The sequence below is a fragment of the Gossypium raimondii genome, chromosome 10 (assembly GCF_025698545.1).
Source record: "Gossypium raimondii isolate GPD5lz chromosome 10, ASM2569854v1, whole genome shotgun sequence".
Taxonomy (NCBI): domain Eukaryota; kingdom Viridiplantae; phylum Streptophyta; class Magnoliopsida; order Malvales; family Malvaceae; genus Gossypium; species Gossypium raimondii.
In genome coordinates, this window is record NC_068574.1 from 47,556,438 (window position 1) to 47,572,876 (window position 16,439).

Here is a 16,439-nt window from a genome sequence, read left to right on the forward strand (position 1 = left end):
GCCATGTATGGTACCGGAAGGTATTGCAAGAAATTAACAAGGCGAAGGCGCGGGCCAACACCATGCACAAAGTGTGTCACGATCGCGACAACCTATGGTTTCGTGTGACGGAGTTTGACAGATCGAACTAAGGTACTATAGACGGGCAATATTGTGTACACCTAAAAAATAACACTTGCGACTGTGGGACGTTTGACGCACTTCGTTATCCTTACGCTCATTCAATTGCAACTTGTCAGAATCTCCGTTTGGATCACATGAGATATGTCGACGAAGTGTACAAAATATAATACATGTACAATGGTAGGAGACACGTACTCCTACCGGTACCAGATGAACGTAAGTGGTTGTCTATATCACTTGTTCTGTTTAAGTTGTTACCGGATAGAGAATTGTATCGCAAACTAAAAGGTCGACATTGCTCGAGTGGAATACGTAACAATATGGATATCTGGAAAAGAACGAACCAACAGAAGTTGTGCTGATGGTGTAGGAACCTAGGTTATACAATTCGATCATGTCCAAATCGAAATAGTTGATAGTTGCTGTAATAAAACTATGTTGTATTATTTCTATTTTATTAAAAATATAAAAATATTGTCTTATTCAAAAGAACTTCTATTTTATTAAAAATATAAAAAATTACTATTAAAAAATTAAAAATAAATTTTATTTTATTAAATGAAATAATATAAAACTAGTTTGTACAAATATATTAAAAAAATCAATGTTGGTGTCGGTCGGAATCAGTGCCACATGGGGGTTGTCGATGGTTATGCGCTGGAGTCCTTCTTAGTTTAGCTTTCGGCGGGAATTGTGGTTGTAGATGTTGGGAGGATGATCCACCTTGATAGAAAAAATAATGCGGAGGTGTTTGCATCACCCACAGTGGAGGTGTTTGAATCCCATAAGGCAATAAGGATTGGTAATGAGAAGAGCTCCCCGACGGCGCCTCGTGCGATCCCTCCTGCGACGGCGACCTATATATCGTTGGTTGACTCGGAGTCATCAGAAAAGGAGATGCACTGGGCCATGCATTCCAATTTGGCATAAAACTGGGAAAAGAAAACATATAAGGGTTAGGATACGCACATGGTATAATCTGAAGAGGCTGTGATGTGGGTGTTGTCGGTTGAGGCATTGGGCTCGGTAATTGTGTGGCCGCTGTTGATAGGCTCATGCCGTCATCTTTTCTCTTTGCATTTCCCTTTCGAGTCTAATTTGTCGACGCCTCTGCTCTTCCGACAGTAAATATAACTTGTCATAGATCCTAAACCATGGCATGTAATTCGGTGCGCACGCTAACTCTGGAACGATGATCGGTTCCCGAGTAGGTATATGATCATACCGATTCTCTCACATTTCGACATATTTCGACCAGAATACCGGCCAATTCGTATTCGATTATCGTAAATCTATTTTGTGCTCATCATCGAGCACCTCAGATACCATGGGACTCAGTTGTTGAAATCTAAATTGCTGTAACACTCTATCCGTCTAGTGCATCTCCCCGGTAACATAGTTGACCAATGGGACCTTCACATGCCAAATATTTTGATTTTGAAAGTATTCATCCGGAATTACTGCCCGAATTTTTGGATCCTCGTATGGTGTCCATTGAAACTATATGAACATGATAAAATATTAGTTATATACATAAAAATAAATACTAAATATAAAACGACTATTTTATGTATATATATGTTATTTAATACTTACTTGCGCTTTTGGCCGTTGGTCTAATAGAAGCCTTATATCTTCAAGAGCAATAGGTATTCCAACATAACTTGCTGAATGGTTCCACCTAATTAAATAATTTTTTAGCATACAATTATATTTTAAATTTATGTAATAATTATAAAATCTAATATAAATTTTACCTCGTTATGAGTGGGAATGTATATGGGTGGTCTACTCGAGGATGTAAAAATGGAAAACGAAATTGAGCCCATGATTGTAGTAGTGATAGGCAGCCTCGGATTTTGGCTTTAGTTGGTGGCGTCACCCGCACATCTCTCGGTATAATGTTGCCAACACGGACCCGATGAGTGCGGACCTATCCACCAGCAATCCCAATTGTAACTGCATGTCCTTCAAAGTGATGGTACACTCTCCGCATAGAAGATAAAATGTGTGCGTCTCGAGTCTCCACCTCTCTATCAACGCGCTGATGAGTTTCGAGTCTAACTTGCACCCCCGGCCTATAGTGGCCACGTGCCAAAAACCCGTTTCTCGCAAGTAATTCTCTAGCAACGGTGATGGAGGACCAAACATATTACAAATATAGAATTGTAACACCTGATCTACAAACTGTTATAAAAAATTATAAAATAAAAATTAATTAAAATTACATAAATGAAAAAAATATTAAATTAAAAAATTAAAATTAACCCTTACTATTCTCATTTGTTTGACGGAGATATGTTTATGATCGAGACGAATTAATTTCCCGACCATTGCTAACACAATCAAATATTTTTGAAATTATAAAAAAATACTAATTCAGAAAAAATAAATTAAAGAGAGCTTTTTTGCCAAAATTAAAGAGAACTTTGAGAAATTTGAGAGAAATTTGAAGAAATAATGTGTGAAAAAATATGAGGGGGTTTTATAGGTTTTTTTTTTTACCGTTGGACTCCCCAACAGTCAAAAAATTAAATAGCCGTTGGGGAAAAAAACACGGGCTAAAACGCGTCCCTGGAGGAGCGATTTTGCAACGTTAGCAAAGCGCGTCCACGTGGGCGCGTTTTGTGCTGACATGGCATAATTGCTTCCCTAGGGACGTGTTTTGACGAAATTTCCTCCAAAAACACTCCTACGTAGATGCATTTTGTTAAAATCAACCTTTTCCGGTAAATAATAAAAAAAATTGGCCAATTTCCATAAATAAAGTTGAAAATGAGCCTTTAATGATAAAATGGTCTTAAAATTTGTTTGGGTAAATATTATACATAAACTAGGTTGTATTACACAAAATGATTCAATCATTACTTTTTTTTAAAAATTTCTTAACCAATTGTATCATGATACAAGGCATTTTCAAGTAAATAAAAAAATAAGTAAATTTAATATTATATTTTTCATCTTCTTCCTCACCATCTCCTAGTCATCCGTTCTATATATCTAGCAATCGGATGAGACAAGGCATGAGCTTCGGGTGAATTGATTTTGGATCTTTTAACTTCATGATGGGGCGGTTCTGATTATACTTGTATGTTTTTGCTGAGTTAAAGGGAGTTTAGGGGTGGGATGTGAATTTGTGGGGGTTTATTAAACCATTTTGGAGGGGTTTTCTGATTCTTGTCCTTGGATTCACATGCTTAATTCCACAGTTTTAAGGGCAGTTGTAACGAGATGGATGGTGTCTGGACAGCCATGACATGCTTGTAATTGCTGATTATTGATAAAAATTTTATTTGAAGGAGAGAAAAAAAAAAAAAAAGCAGCATGCAATGCAATATTTGCGGTGATGAGCTGCTTGAGGGAGGAAGAAGAAGAAGAAAGAGAAAGAGAAAGAGAGAAAATGTTATAAATATAATATTAAATGATAATTTTATTTTTTTTGTAATTTATTTTTTATTTAATAAAAAATGTCACATTGATTAAGATTTTTTTTAAAAAAAATAACGATTGGATCATTACGCGTATCAAAATTAAAATTTAAATACCACTTTTAAAAATTAAATATATTAAATGAGAAAACATTATAATTTAGAAATCAATTTTTATTTAAGCAATAAATATATATTAATATATCAACCACCACCTTAACTCAAAATTCAACTATATTTAATTAATGATTTAAAATTTGGGTTGTCATTTTGAAAATAATATAAAATCATGAAATATAATATCAACATCAAGGATGATTAAGATAATTGTGTTCAATTTAATTAATATAGTTTCGTTTGTTAAATACTTTATATAAATATATTTATCAATTTTCATAAACGTAAGGTGTAGTTGTGGTCTGAATCTCCGTGTTCTTCCCGACAATGAAGTTTAGTTCTTTACTTTTATCCTTAAATTATACTTGCTTTTTTTTATAGTACCTCATGTTTTTAGGGTAAACTGTATCAATTGTCCCCAAGCTTTATTTAGAATTACATTTTGGTCATTCAACTTTCAAAAGTTACATAATAGTCACTAGCATTATCAAATTGTTATATTTTTGTCACTTAATTGTTAACTTTCGTTAAACTGATAACGTTACACCTTAATTCAAAGGGTTAATAGCTAATTTAATCCTTGAACTACAGTTAAAAATCATTTTGATATTTTTAAAATTTTCTTAATAATAATTGTAAAAAATAAAATAAAAACCTTGAACTAAAATTATTAGAAAATCCATAAAATAATTAAAAATCATATATTTTAAATATAAAAATATTTAAATATGTATAGATCTAAAAATTCTTAAAATTAAAATTTTAAAAATTTTAAACTATCATTTCTTGTAATGTTTATTATATTAAAAAATCTTAAAATCTTTAAACTAAATTCCATTTGTTTTCCACTATTGATGAACAGCTTCAAGTTGTTTTACTCATAAATTGTTTTGCAAATTTTATTTTATTTTATTTCTCAAATCCTTAAAAGTCCTAGTAAAATACATTTTAATGCAAGATTAAAATTTCACTATTAGATCGATTGTTGCTATTCTAGTTTTGAAGAAACAAAATCTAAGCTTGCAACACTGCTTTTATTCTTGAGAATCATAAAAACTTTTATCCTTAGTCTGCTTGTAAGATTTTCCGATAATTATGAAGAGAAAAAGAAAAATTAAAAAGAAAAGGGCAAGAGAGAAGAGCAAAATGTTCTATTATACTATGGGAGTTCTTGGGTAAGTTTTAATTTTTGAAATTTTTATTTTTCTTTTAAGTTATAATATAAAGTACCCTCTTTTCTAAACCCATCATTTCTTTTATGTAACTTCAGTTACTAAATTGATTAGGTTTTTAGTAAACCTGAAAATGAAGAGAGTGTACCAACAAAGCAAATGAAGAAATGAGTAAGATGAAAGTGAATAAGTATTTTCTATTTTGAAAATTCAAATACTGTGATTTTTATGAGATTAGATATGAAAAATTAGCTGCAAAATTCTTGATTTTTCTTTGCTGTCATTGATTTTTTATTTATTTTAAATAATTTTATATTTTTATTTTACAATTATTGTTAAAAATTTTAAAATATCAAAATGATTTTTTAATTATAGCTCAAGGACCAAATTAACCATTAACCATTTGAAGGTGCAACGTTAGCTTTCTAAACAGTTGAGTGGCAAATTGATAAGGTTAGTGACTATTATGAATCTTTTGAAAGATGAGTGACTGAAATGAAAATTTATGGACAATTAGGGATTGAGAGCAGAATTGGACCTAAAAAGTAACAGAAAGGTAAAAAGCATCTCAGGAATGGAAACCACTCGTTTACGAGTAGACCCAGCGCAGAAATCAAAGGCATGGGTTCCGACAGCAAATGCTTGACCAAACTGTAGACTGTTATCTCCTCCACACAAAATTTAAAAAACCACTTTATTTCAGCAAATCACTTTTCACAAAATATAAAGGAGAGCCATCTCATAATTAATAAACTAATTTCGATTATTTATTTTAACACCAAAAAAAAAAAAAAAAAAACTTCCATTTTCCACGCTCCAAGAACACACCCTTCACTTTGCACAAGGTTTTGCTAGGTTTTAGGCTAAAGCTGTTTTCTATTTTCATATTTTATTATGATAACTTCGTTTTTATGCGTTTAATGTGATGAAATTAGCTTCTTTTTTACAGCGTAGAAAGTTAATTAAATCGAATATTCTTTTCTCGTAATCGGATTGTGGCGATGGACGGTAGTGGTTCGGGTCGACTCGCCGGCACTGAAATTCATGGATTTTATACATTGGAAGGTACCGTACACAGAATCTATCTTTTCTTTTATCTCATCTAATTCTGCTTTAATAATTTTCTCACTCTAGGAGTTTTGTAAAATATGTTAAACTTGACGTTTTAAATTTGTTTAATTACTTGTAAATTGCAAAGAATTCTGGCTTGTTACCTTTTTGTAAGCAAATTTCTTACTTTTTGTTTCTAATTTGTTGAACAATTGAGGTTCTGTAAGAGTTATTTTGGCTCTTTGAGAGCTAGATGAGTAGTTTAAGCTTTGTATATGTCATAGTTATGTGGCTGTCTCTCTTTTGCTAATTTTAGTTTCTATTGATAGATTTGGATGTTCAAACTATGATGGAAGAGGCAAAGTCAAGATGGTTACGTCCAAATGAAATTCATGCTATACTTTCCAACTACAAATACTTCCCCATCCACGTGAAGCCAGTGAACTTGCCCCAAAGTAACTACTCATAATACTCCATTTTCTTTACCCCATTTTTCATGTTTTCCCGGATTTCCATGAAGCAATAATCTATTCCATGTTTAATCACGAAAATTCTGATTGAATAAAATATATGCCTGAGCTTTACCATTTTTTCAGTTCTTCTAAGTTTATAATAAGAGTTTATAAACAATTGGCTGTTTGAGATAAAATTTGGGCTCCGATTGATTAATGCATTTGTTTTCCGTTCATGTTTTATTCTTTGCCTTTTGGCTTTCTGTACATTTTTTCTATTTTGCAGAAAAAAAAAAAAGGCACATAAAAAGTATGAAAATGTAAAGGGCATCAATCAAATGAACACTTATTTGATTCAGTATTTCATTAGGATTGCCAAAGTTATCCATGCTGCAATAGAATGTCTAAGTGTCATTACTTATGACTCTAGGAAATTTTAACTTTGCTTTCAAATTAACTGTGCTTTCTATACTTACATGTAATGAATAAGAAGGAAGTCTACCTTCTATAGAATCAATAACTGTATTCTTGATGTTGTAGGTGGTACTATAGTATTGTTTGACCGAAAGATGCTCAGAAACTTCAGAAAAGACGGTCATAATTGGAAAAAGAAAAAGGATGGGAAGACTGTTAAAGAAGCTCATGAACACTTAAAAGTGAGATTTTCTTGCTTTATAAGGTCTTATAAATTGCACCACCCTGTTATCTATACAGCTTATATAGCTAAGTGAATAAAGCATTTTTTCTTTTTTGGATTGAAATCCTTGGTTTCTGAAACTGTCCTATTTTTACATATATCACTTGTTTGTATTATATGTTTGTACATAAAAATTGTTAGATTCTACAGTTGTCTTACACTGCACGCAATACATTCAATGTTCTCTTTGTGCATTAAGATTATCTTATGTTTAAATGTTCCTATCTCAAGTATTTGTGGTTTAGAAAGTAGCTTCACTTGTATAGAATCTTCTGGTTGCTGTATCTACGCGTTGGCTTGCTTCTTCCTTTCCTTTTTAAATTTAAATTTAATCTCCTCTCCTTAAATACATGCATTTTATCTCCAATGCTTTTGAATGACCAACATGTAGTTATTTTGAGAAAGCATGGATCATTGATATTTTCACTGTATTTCACGTTTCAGGTTGGTAATGAAGAAAGGATTCATGTATATTATGCACACGGCCTAGATAATCCAACTTTTGTTCGCAGGTGTTACTGGCTGCTTGATAAGTATGTAATTTATATCTATTAGTTAACCTTCCTATCTAGTCCCCTCATTATTAGTTCTGAAATAAAAATCATGAAATTTTCTCACTTTATCTCATGTTACAGTGTGTGTTAATGTTGGCATCATTAGCCTAATCTTCTATTATGGTTTCTTTTGCTTCAGGACTCTGGAAAACATAGTTCTTGTTCACTATCGTGAAACAAAGGAGGTTGGTGTTAAAATACTTAAAAATGAAAACTTCGAGATACTGTCTGCAAAGATTATCAGTTCATTATTCTTTATGCCTTGTAATCAGATAGTGACCGACATTTTCCGTTTATGGTAAAGTTGCAGGGTTCTCCAGCCACACCTGTGAATTCAAATTCCTGTTTAACAACTGATCAGTCTACTCCTTTGCTTGTCATGGAGGACTTTGATTCTGGAGCCGCTAATGCATATTATAAAGGTGAGAGTTGAATTTTCTAGAAGTTAAATTATGTAAACGATAAAGGAGTTTCTTATTTGACAAGCAAAAGATAACTCACGAATAGCATGTCTTTGTCATCATGGTTTTCTCTGCTTATCAATACACCATCTTCTCATTGATTACTGTTCTTGAAAGTGAACAGATCTCAGTGATAGCATTAATGCAAATCATGAAATGACTCTTCATGAGATTAATACACTTGAATGGGATGAGCTTCTGGTGACAAATGATGGTAATGACTCGGCTGTATCTAGTGGAGGTAACCGACTAGTTTATAGTTGTAGTACCCCCAGTTTAATTACTGAATTATTAACTTATTTTAATATGATGGCAGACATGAGCACTTGCTTTGACCAATGGAACCAAAAAATGGTAAATGGCCTCTCAAATGATGTAAGAAAACCAGTTCATAGCTTTCAAGTTCCTATAGTTCTTATCCCTCTATAAGAAGAGAGCGTTTTTGTTTATTTTTGTTATACTTCTTTGCTTTAGCCTGCATGGCAACTAGCTTTGATTGTCTTTGTAGGCAAAAGGAGCATATTGAATCTCCTCCAAATAATTTTTCCTCATGCATGTAATGCCCAAAATTAGCATGCCAGTTATGCAGAAACCTGAAAGTTACAGATCTATTGAATAATTTTCTAGATCTCTGTAGCATTTATTATATGTACACTTCTCTATACATATATGTGGCATGCTTATCTTACATAGATTTATGAGTTTTGCATGCGTGGAAGTATCTGCTTGAGGCGTCTTCATATTCATCTATTATTTATTTATGTTTATCGTTCATTTTAGTTTGACATGTAAGTTATCATTTCTGTTTATGGTGAAGATCACTTAAATATTCTCTTTTGCCTTATTTTGTATTACTCTCTTAATGCTTGATAATGACCACTCAAGTTGCTTCACTTTTGCAGGGTGGCCCTATCTCAGCCTATAATTCATCACCGGACATTTCATTGCTTGACAATTTAGTTGATCCAGTTGCTCAGAGTAATAATGCTTACCTCAACACCCCAGGAGGTGTTTGTTATCAAACACCAGGTACCGAAGTAAATTCTACTGTACAGAGGGAAGACTCTAGTGCAATAGGGATGGGTAAATCATTGGACCTTTTGATCAATAATGGTTTAGAAAGTCAGGACAGTTTTGGAAAGTGGATAAACTGTACTGTGACTGGATCTCCATGTTCAATGGGTGATCCTGTGCCAGAATCTTCAAGTTCATCTGGTCAAGATTCCTTAACCTCCCCAGGGGAAATATTTAGCATAACTGAAGTATCACCTGCATGGGCCTATTCAACTGAGAAGACAAAGGTTCTCTCTCTCTCTCTCTCTCTCTCTCTCTCTCTCTCTGTTTTTGGGTTGATAGAAATCACCCCTGCTGTTGCTGCTGCTGCACTCATTTTAGTAACATGCATGAATTTTGGTTGTGTTATGTGTTTTGACTTTTATTTATCTATTAATTTGCAGATTTTAGTCACTGGAGTCTTTCATCAAGCTTATCAACATCTTGCTAAGTCCAATTTGTTTTGTGTATGCGGTGATGTATGCTACCCAGTGGAAACTATTCAAGTTGGGGTTTATCGCTGTTTGCTATCTCAACATGCCCCAGGATTAGTGAAGCTCTATATGAGTCTTGATGGACATAAACCCATCAGCCAAGTTCTCAATTTCGAGTATCGTGCTCCTTTATTGCATGACCCAGTAGTTCCTCTAGAAGACAAGTCCAGGTGGGAGGAGTTCCGGTTGCAGATGAGGCTTGCTTACTTGCTCTTCTCCACTTCCAAGAGCCTTAGCATTCTATCGGGTAAAGTGTCACCAAATTCCTTGAAGGAGGCAAAGAAGTTTGCTCAAAAGACTAGCAACATATCCAATAGCTGGACATATTTGATTCAGTCAATTGAAGAAAATAGAGCTTCATTTACACAAGCAAAAGATAGTTTATTTGAAATTGCTTTAAAAAACAGGCTGAAGGACTGGCTGTTGGAAAGAATAATTTACGGCAGTAAAACAACCGAATATGATGCTCAAGGTCAAGGAGTGATTCATTTGTGTGCTATTCTTGGTTATGCATGGGCTATTTATCTATTTTCATGGTCTGGCCTGTCACTGGATTTTCGTGATAAACATGGATGGACAGCTCTTCATTGGGCTGCATATTACGGCCGGTACATGCTTTTTGCAATCGTAAATATTTACTTTTCACTATACTTAAATTTCCTAAATTCACTGCTTGAATTTTGAAGCTTGCTTCATGTTTTGTAAACTGGAACCTCTTAAGCATCGTTTTGTCCGAAGTGATGACAGTAATGTTGTCTATTGTGAATGCATATTTCTTTGTTCCTTTTCTGTGAGTGTTATGAAACTTAAAGGTGTTGAATATATTAACAGTCTTGTTTCCACATGATCTTATTTCTCTCAGTAGTTTGTTTCAAGCAGCTTTGGATTATTTATTTGATTTAAAAAACCTTACTTTGCAGGGAAAAAATGGTTGCTGTTCTTTTATCTGCAGGGGCAAAGCCGAACTTGGTGACGGACCCCACCACCCAAAACCCGAGCGGTTGCACTGCTGCTGATCTTGCGTCTTTGAATGGTTATGATGGGCTAGCTGCTTATCTTTCTGAAGAGGCTCTAGTGGCACAGTTCAACGATATGGCACTAGCTGGAAATGCTAGCGGGTCTCTTCAAACCAGTAGAACAGAGGCAACAAACCTCGTTAACCTTAAAGAAGATGAACTGTATTTGAGGGAAACTTTAGCTGCTTATAGGACAGCCGCTGATGCGGCTGCGCGCATAAACACTGCATTCAGGGCACACTCCTTCAAAGTTCGAGCTAAAGCAGTTGAGTCTTACAATGCAGAGGAGGAAGCAAGAAGTATAATTGCAGCTATGAAGATTCAACATGCCTTTCGCAACTACGAGGCTAAAAGGAAAATGGCTGCTGCTGCCCGCATCCAATATAGGTTCCGTACTTGGAAAATGCGTAAAGATTTCCTAAATATGCGCCGCCAGGCTATCAAAATCCAAGTAAGTGCTCTCCCTTTTCTTACTGATTTCGTGTTTACTTGTGTTCTATGTATTATTTCAAAATCCTTTTATTTTTGTTGGCGACTGTGAACAAGCATGATTTCTCTTTAATTGGACCAATTAAACTAGGATTTACAAATTTCCTATTTTCTCATATTCACAAAGGTTCAGAAATTCATGCTTTAATAGCTTTTTCTTAAACAAATTTCTTATTTTGTTTGGATTTCTGATTTTTTGACACAGTATTTAACTTTTTATTTATCTGGTTATTCTTTCCGAGGAAGTGAGGATTGCTTAGAATAGGAAAGATTCTTCAACAATTGACATTGCATGAAAATTTAAATACAGGCCGCTTTCCGGGGCTTCCAAGCAAGGAGGCAGTACTGTAAGATTATATGGTCAGTTGGTGTGCTTGAAAAAGCAATTTTGCGATGGCGATTAAGGAGAAAAGGTTTTCGTGGACTACAAATAACCACAGACGAAGCAGTTGAAGAGCAAAGGCAGGAAACTTACGTAGAAGAGGCCTACTACATAAGCAGCCGAAAACAAGCTGAAGAACGTGTTGAGAAAGCTGTTGTACGAGTTCAATCTATGTTCCGTTCAAAGAAAGCACAGCAAGAATACCGGAGAATGAAGTTGGCTCATGATTTAGCAACGGTATGTGAAGTTGTCCTAAAGAAATCTCTATTTTGTACACCAGTTTACCAACACAAATCCTTTTTATTTTTTTGCAGTTGGAATATGAAAGCCTTATCGGCCCTCTTTCGGATATGATGCTCAAAGACCATAGAAAGTAGAGGATCGGAGAAAAGTAGTATAACAACATGGTAGTTTCATATGTAAGTATATTAGAACATTGGAAACATAAGATCTATCTTCCTCTTAGATATGTTACCGTAAAACCGGAGCAAATATGTTGTATGTATCTAGTTTGTTACAAATGTATCTTGCTCTGGAATTAGGTTAACATCTGGTAAAAAGCTTGTTAGGTAAACCTATATGTATATATAGGTGTATGACTAATTGTGCATGAATTACGTTGTGTGTAAGTTGAAACTGAATTAGCTGATAATTGGTCTCGATGTATTTAGTTCTTTTTGTTTGATTATCACAATTAGAGTTGTTACACATGTTTCTAGCAAATCTCAATCTTCGATCTAAAATTTAGTTTGAAGGTATGATATTTAGTGTTTGTATCTTTTTAATATCGTCTATGGACATAGGCAATGGACAAATTCTCACTTCTGTTTATGGATGAAAGATAGAATTGACTAATCCATAGCTTTGTAAGCTCGAATCTCATAATATTTTTGCTACCTTCCCAAACCCTGTTTCAGCTCACACACTGAAAAGAAATAAAAGTTTTGGAAAATAATGTGTCGGATAAAGAAAATTGGCATACAGAAAGCTCCAGCCATAAGATGTTTGAGGTTTGGAAATTTGAGAAGAGATTGTGTGAGCTTCACTTTGAATTGCTCAAACAATTATCTCTAAAAATGAATTATTCCTACTCGAGTTAAACTTTGGACTATAAATACTAAAATATTTAAATGACATTTTCATAGATTATTAAATGCGGACAATTATAAATGTATCTAATATCCATGAAAATAGCAGTACTCATACCCGCCCTAATCAAACCTGAATAATTTCCATGTTTAAGCTTATAATATTAAAAAAAAAGTAATGTGTCTATCAAAAAAGTAATATGCAGTTTCATATATATCCCAAAAAAGAGCTTAACAGTAGGCCTAACAAAGCAACAAACAAAGGCAGGAATACAGCGGCACAGCAATAAAAAGGTTTAGGAAGATATTATCTACTTAATATATTGAGAGACCCATTTGAAGCCGTCACCATATCCCATTTTGCGAACAATGCTGCACATAAACACCTCAAGGGGTCGAACGGAGGAGTTTGTAAGATTGACCTTGCCCTTCCCAGTCGTGAAATTGGTCAGCCCAAGATGATAACGAAGCTCATCTTCTGAAGCTGCGTACGGAATGTCAATCTTGTTGCCTAGAATTAGAAAAGGAACATTGGCCAATGCTTCATCTGAAAGCAGCGCATCTAATTCCCTCTTCGACTCTGCAAATCTTTCCTTGTCGTACGCATCCACCAAATATACCACTGCATCAACCTGCTCACCACATTAATTACACTTTTGCGCCTATACACATACATCCATGCATACAAACAATTACATTCTAAGGTGGAGAGAGGAAGGGGTTTCATAGGGACCGAAAATCCTACACAGCATGCCAACACTTGGAAACCAGAAGCTTGTTGGGTTTTTATGTTTTCACATATAATCCATTGTTGATATCAATGAAAAATCCATTGATGTATGGAAAAGCTACAAATAGGACACTTCCTATGAATTAAAAGAGAATGGTGCTTTCAATGATATACTATATTGCTCGGCCTCTTATTTTATTTTTTCTTGAAGTAACACAGGGAGATAGGATATGACCTCCAAGTATCCTCCAAATACATGAAAAAGAAACTTAGAAACGACTAAACATACCCGTATCCAACACTCACACGTGAATCCGAGTGACCATGGATGCAATATACATTGTAAATATTTGCCAATCATGAATCAGACAAACACTATGAAACTTTATTTGGGATTATAAAGGCAGGATTAGCCAACCAAATTAGATTACTTGGAAAATGACTCAAGCAGATAAAAATATATAAAAAAAAAAACCCCCCCACATGAAACAGAGAAATTTATGAAGATTTAGGGATCATAAATGAGCAAAAACTGGAAAAATAAATGGAAGCAATCCAAATCCAAAGCTAAATTTAAATCTAAATCTATTATTGATAAGCATTGAAGCCAAATCACTGTTCTTTGCCAGTTAAATAGAATCAACAGATGAAATCTATTGTTTGATAAAGATTCAACCCCATAATTATATATAAATGATGAAGATCTGACAAAATCAAATACCATTATAATAAAAAGAATATTACCTTAGCATAGTAATCCTTCCAGACACGGCGAGCGATTTGGTGACCACCCAAATCAAAAGCTTTGAACTTGATTTTGCCTATACTCAATTCCTCAGATGTTGGGTGCTGGGTTGGTTGATGTTGAACTAATCTCTGCAAATTACAATTACCCAAAATCATCAATGTTTCAACAACCCACAAAACACAAAAATACAAAATACAAAAAAGGGGGAAATTTTTGAAGAAAATTGTGTTTTACCTCATCTTTCAACATGTGAAGAAGAGTGGTCTTGCCAGCATTGTCAAGTCCTAAAAACAAAATCTTGGCTTCTTTTTGCCACAAACCCAAAGATGCAAGAATCCCATAAAACCAATCAAATAAAAACATGGCTTGTTTTTTTTTTTTTTTTCTCCCTTGATTGCAATGATAGATCCAAAGCTTGGATCTTTGAAAGGGGGAAAAGAAGAAATAAATGTGTATATATAAGCTTGTAAGGAATTAAGAGGGGTTGAATTGAAAAGAATGTGAAAACATAATGTTATATTTATACAAATATTTTTATTTTTCCAGCTAATGAATGGGTTAACGTTTACATTATTGCATTACACAGCTCAATCTCTTGACTAATTTATTGCACCTCTGTTGTTGGTCATGTTACTGTCAAATTTCTCTCTCTTTTTAATTAATTTTATAAACATTAATTGATGTCTAGACTCTAGTATATGCCCAAAAAAGGAAATATTTCTTTGAGGAAATAATTAAAATAATTTGTGTTTAATATTTTAATTTTTTGTACCAAAAATATTTTAAATATGTTATGTGTTTTACACGCTCCTGGTGGACTCTATATCTGTAGTTTTTAAATTTCAAAATATAATAAAATTAAATATTCTTCAAAAATATAAATAATAGCTGCTAACATGGATTTTTTTAAAATTTTCACTTCCATTATATTAAATAAGTTACCCTAATCTCAATTACTCATGAAACTGATCACTCACAAAAGGTTTATAATTGTACAAGTCTGATGCCCGCAGTTAACGATAAATAACTTGTAAAATTTATTTGATAGAATTTATATTTTAGATTTTTTAAAATATATAAAATTTAGAGTCAGTGATAGTTTTAAAAAATATAGTGGATTGAGCTTAATATAATATAATATGATAAATATTAAAATTATTCGTAAATTTTGATATAATTTGTAATATTATATATCAATTTTAAATTCATACATTTGTATACATCAAACTTTAATTTTGAATCACCTTTCACATTTAACTCATTATCTATGTAGCACAATTTTCCGTTAAGTCCAAACGCAAAATTAAGGGGATGATAATTAATGTCTAAAAACACGAGGATTTGTGTTTGCCCCAAAGTTTTTTAAAGTTTTTAGCTTGATTCTTTTACAATTTTAGTTTAATTTCATAAATTAATACAAAATGGTATCTAAATATTGATTTGGTAAAATAATATTTGGTAACATTTTTAGCTTAGGTTGTGTTTCTCCTACTGAAAAATGGATTTATTTTATCTGGTGTTTGGATAATTCTGTGTAAAATATTTTTCGTTGTTTGACAAATTTTACAAAATTATTTTCTAAAAGTTGTTTTTAGTGAAACAAACTCAACATAAAATATATTAGATATATATATTAGCATTTCCATTTGAAAATAAAAAGTTTATTTTATAACAATTAATATCATATATACACTTAATAATAGAGGTGCTCATGGGCCGGGCCAGGTTCGGCCCGTGTCCTAGGCCCGGGCCCAGCCCGGCCCGAAAAATGGGCTTAAAATTTTGTCCACTGGCAGGAAAAATCATAAGCCGGGCAGCCAATCCCATTTTTTAATAAATACCAAAAATTTATTTTAAATATTAAAAAAGTATTTTAAAAATATTTTAAAATTAAAAAAATTAAAAAAATTAAAAAATATTTTAAAATTTAAAAATAAAAAAAAGTATTTTAAAAATATTTTAAAATTAAAAAATTTTAAAAATAAATATATTTATTATATCGGGCCGGCCGGGCCGGCCCGGGCCAAAAAAGTGGTGCTCGAGGCCTGGCCCGTTTTCTAAACGGGCCTCGTTTTTTTGCCCAAGCCCATATTTCGGGCCTATATTTTTACCCAAACCCTCCCATATTTCGGGCGGGCCGTCGGGCCGCCCGGCCCATGGGGACCTCTACTTAATAATTAAATTGCTTAATTAAAATTTACTTTAAATTACAATATTTGTTAAAGCGTGATTTAAACAAATACTCATATTTATATAATAAAAATTCATATTTTATTATAAAATATTTATTTAAATATTTATAAATTGTAATATATATTTATTATTAAAATATTAATATTAATATTTTCAGTAATATATTAAGAATATTATTTAAAATATAATAAT

At 33.0% G+C, this 16,439-nt stretch overlaps 2 protein-coding genes across 6 annotated transcripts; one reads left to right on the plus strand and one right to left on the minus strand.

Annotated features, from left to right (window-relative positions):
- Window positions 1-5,463: 5,463 nt before the first annotated feature.
- On the plus strand, window positions 5,464-12,211 carry LOC105776622 (calmodulin-binding transcription activator 5). Of its 5 annotated transcripts, none has more exons than XM_012599382.2 (14): window positions 5,464-5,695; window positions 5,790-5,905; window positions 6,220-6,345; window positions 6,883-6,998; window positions 7,484-7,572; window positions 7,733-7,778; window positions 7,898-8,015; window positions 8,179-8,295; window positions 8,371-8,429; window positions 8,957-9,355; window positions 9,512-10,209; window positions 10,522-11,068; window positions 11,417-11,725; window positions 11,803-12,211. In XM_012599382.2, exons 2-14 carry the CDS (start codon window positions 5,842-5,844, stop codon window positions 11,863-11,865), a joined length of 2,751 nt encoding a protein of 916 aa, XP_012454836.1. In that variant the 5' UTR covers window positions 5,464-5,695; window positions 5,790-5,841; the 3' UTR covers window positions 11,866-12,211. The 5 variants fall into 5 exon arrangements, with proteins under 5 accessions (XP_012454836.1, XP_012454834.1, XP_052478748.1 ...); XM_012599380.2 differs by having other exon boundaries at window positions 5,464-5,685; XM_052622788.1 differs by having other exon boundaries at window positions 5,464-5,685; window positions 8,179-8,268.
- Window positions 12,212-12,717: 506 nt separating this feature from the next.
- On the minus strand, window positions 12,718-14,549 carry LOC105776624 (GTP-binding protein SAR1A). Its single transcript, XM_012599393.2, has 3 exons — window positions 14,289-14,549; window positions 14,051-14,182; window positions 12,718-13,208 (listed from the first exon to the last, which is right to left on the minus strand). Exons 1-3 carry the CDS (start codon window positions 14,415-14,417, stop codon window positions 12,888-12,890), a joined length of 582 nt encoding a protein of 193 aa, XP_012454847.1. The 5' UTR covers window positions 14,418-14,549; the 3' UTR covers window positions 12,718-12,887.
- Between the last annotated feature and the right edge of the window lie 1,890 nt (window positions 14,550-16,439).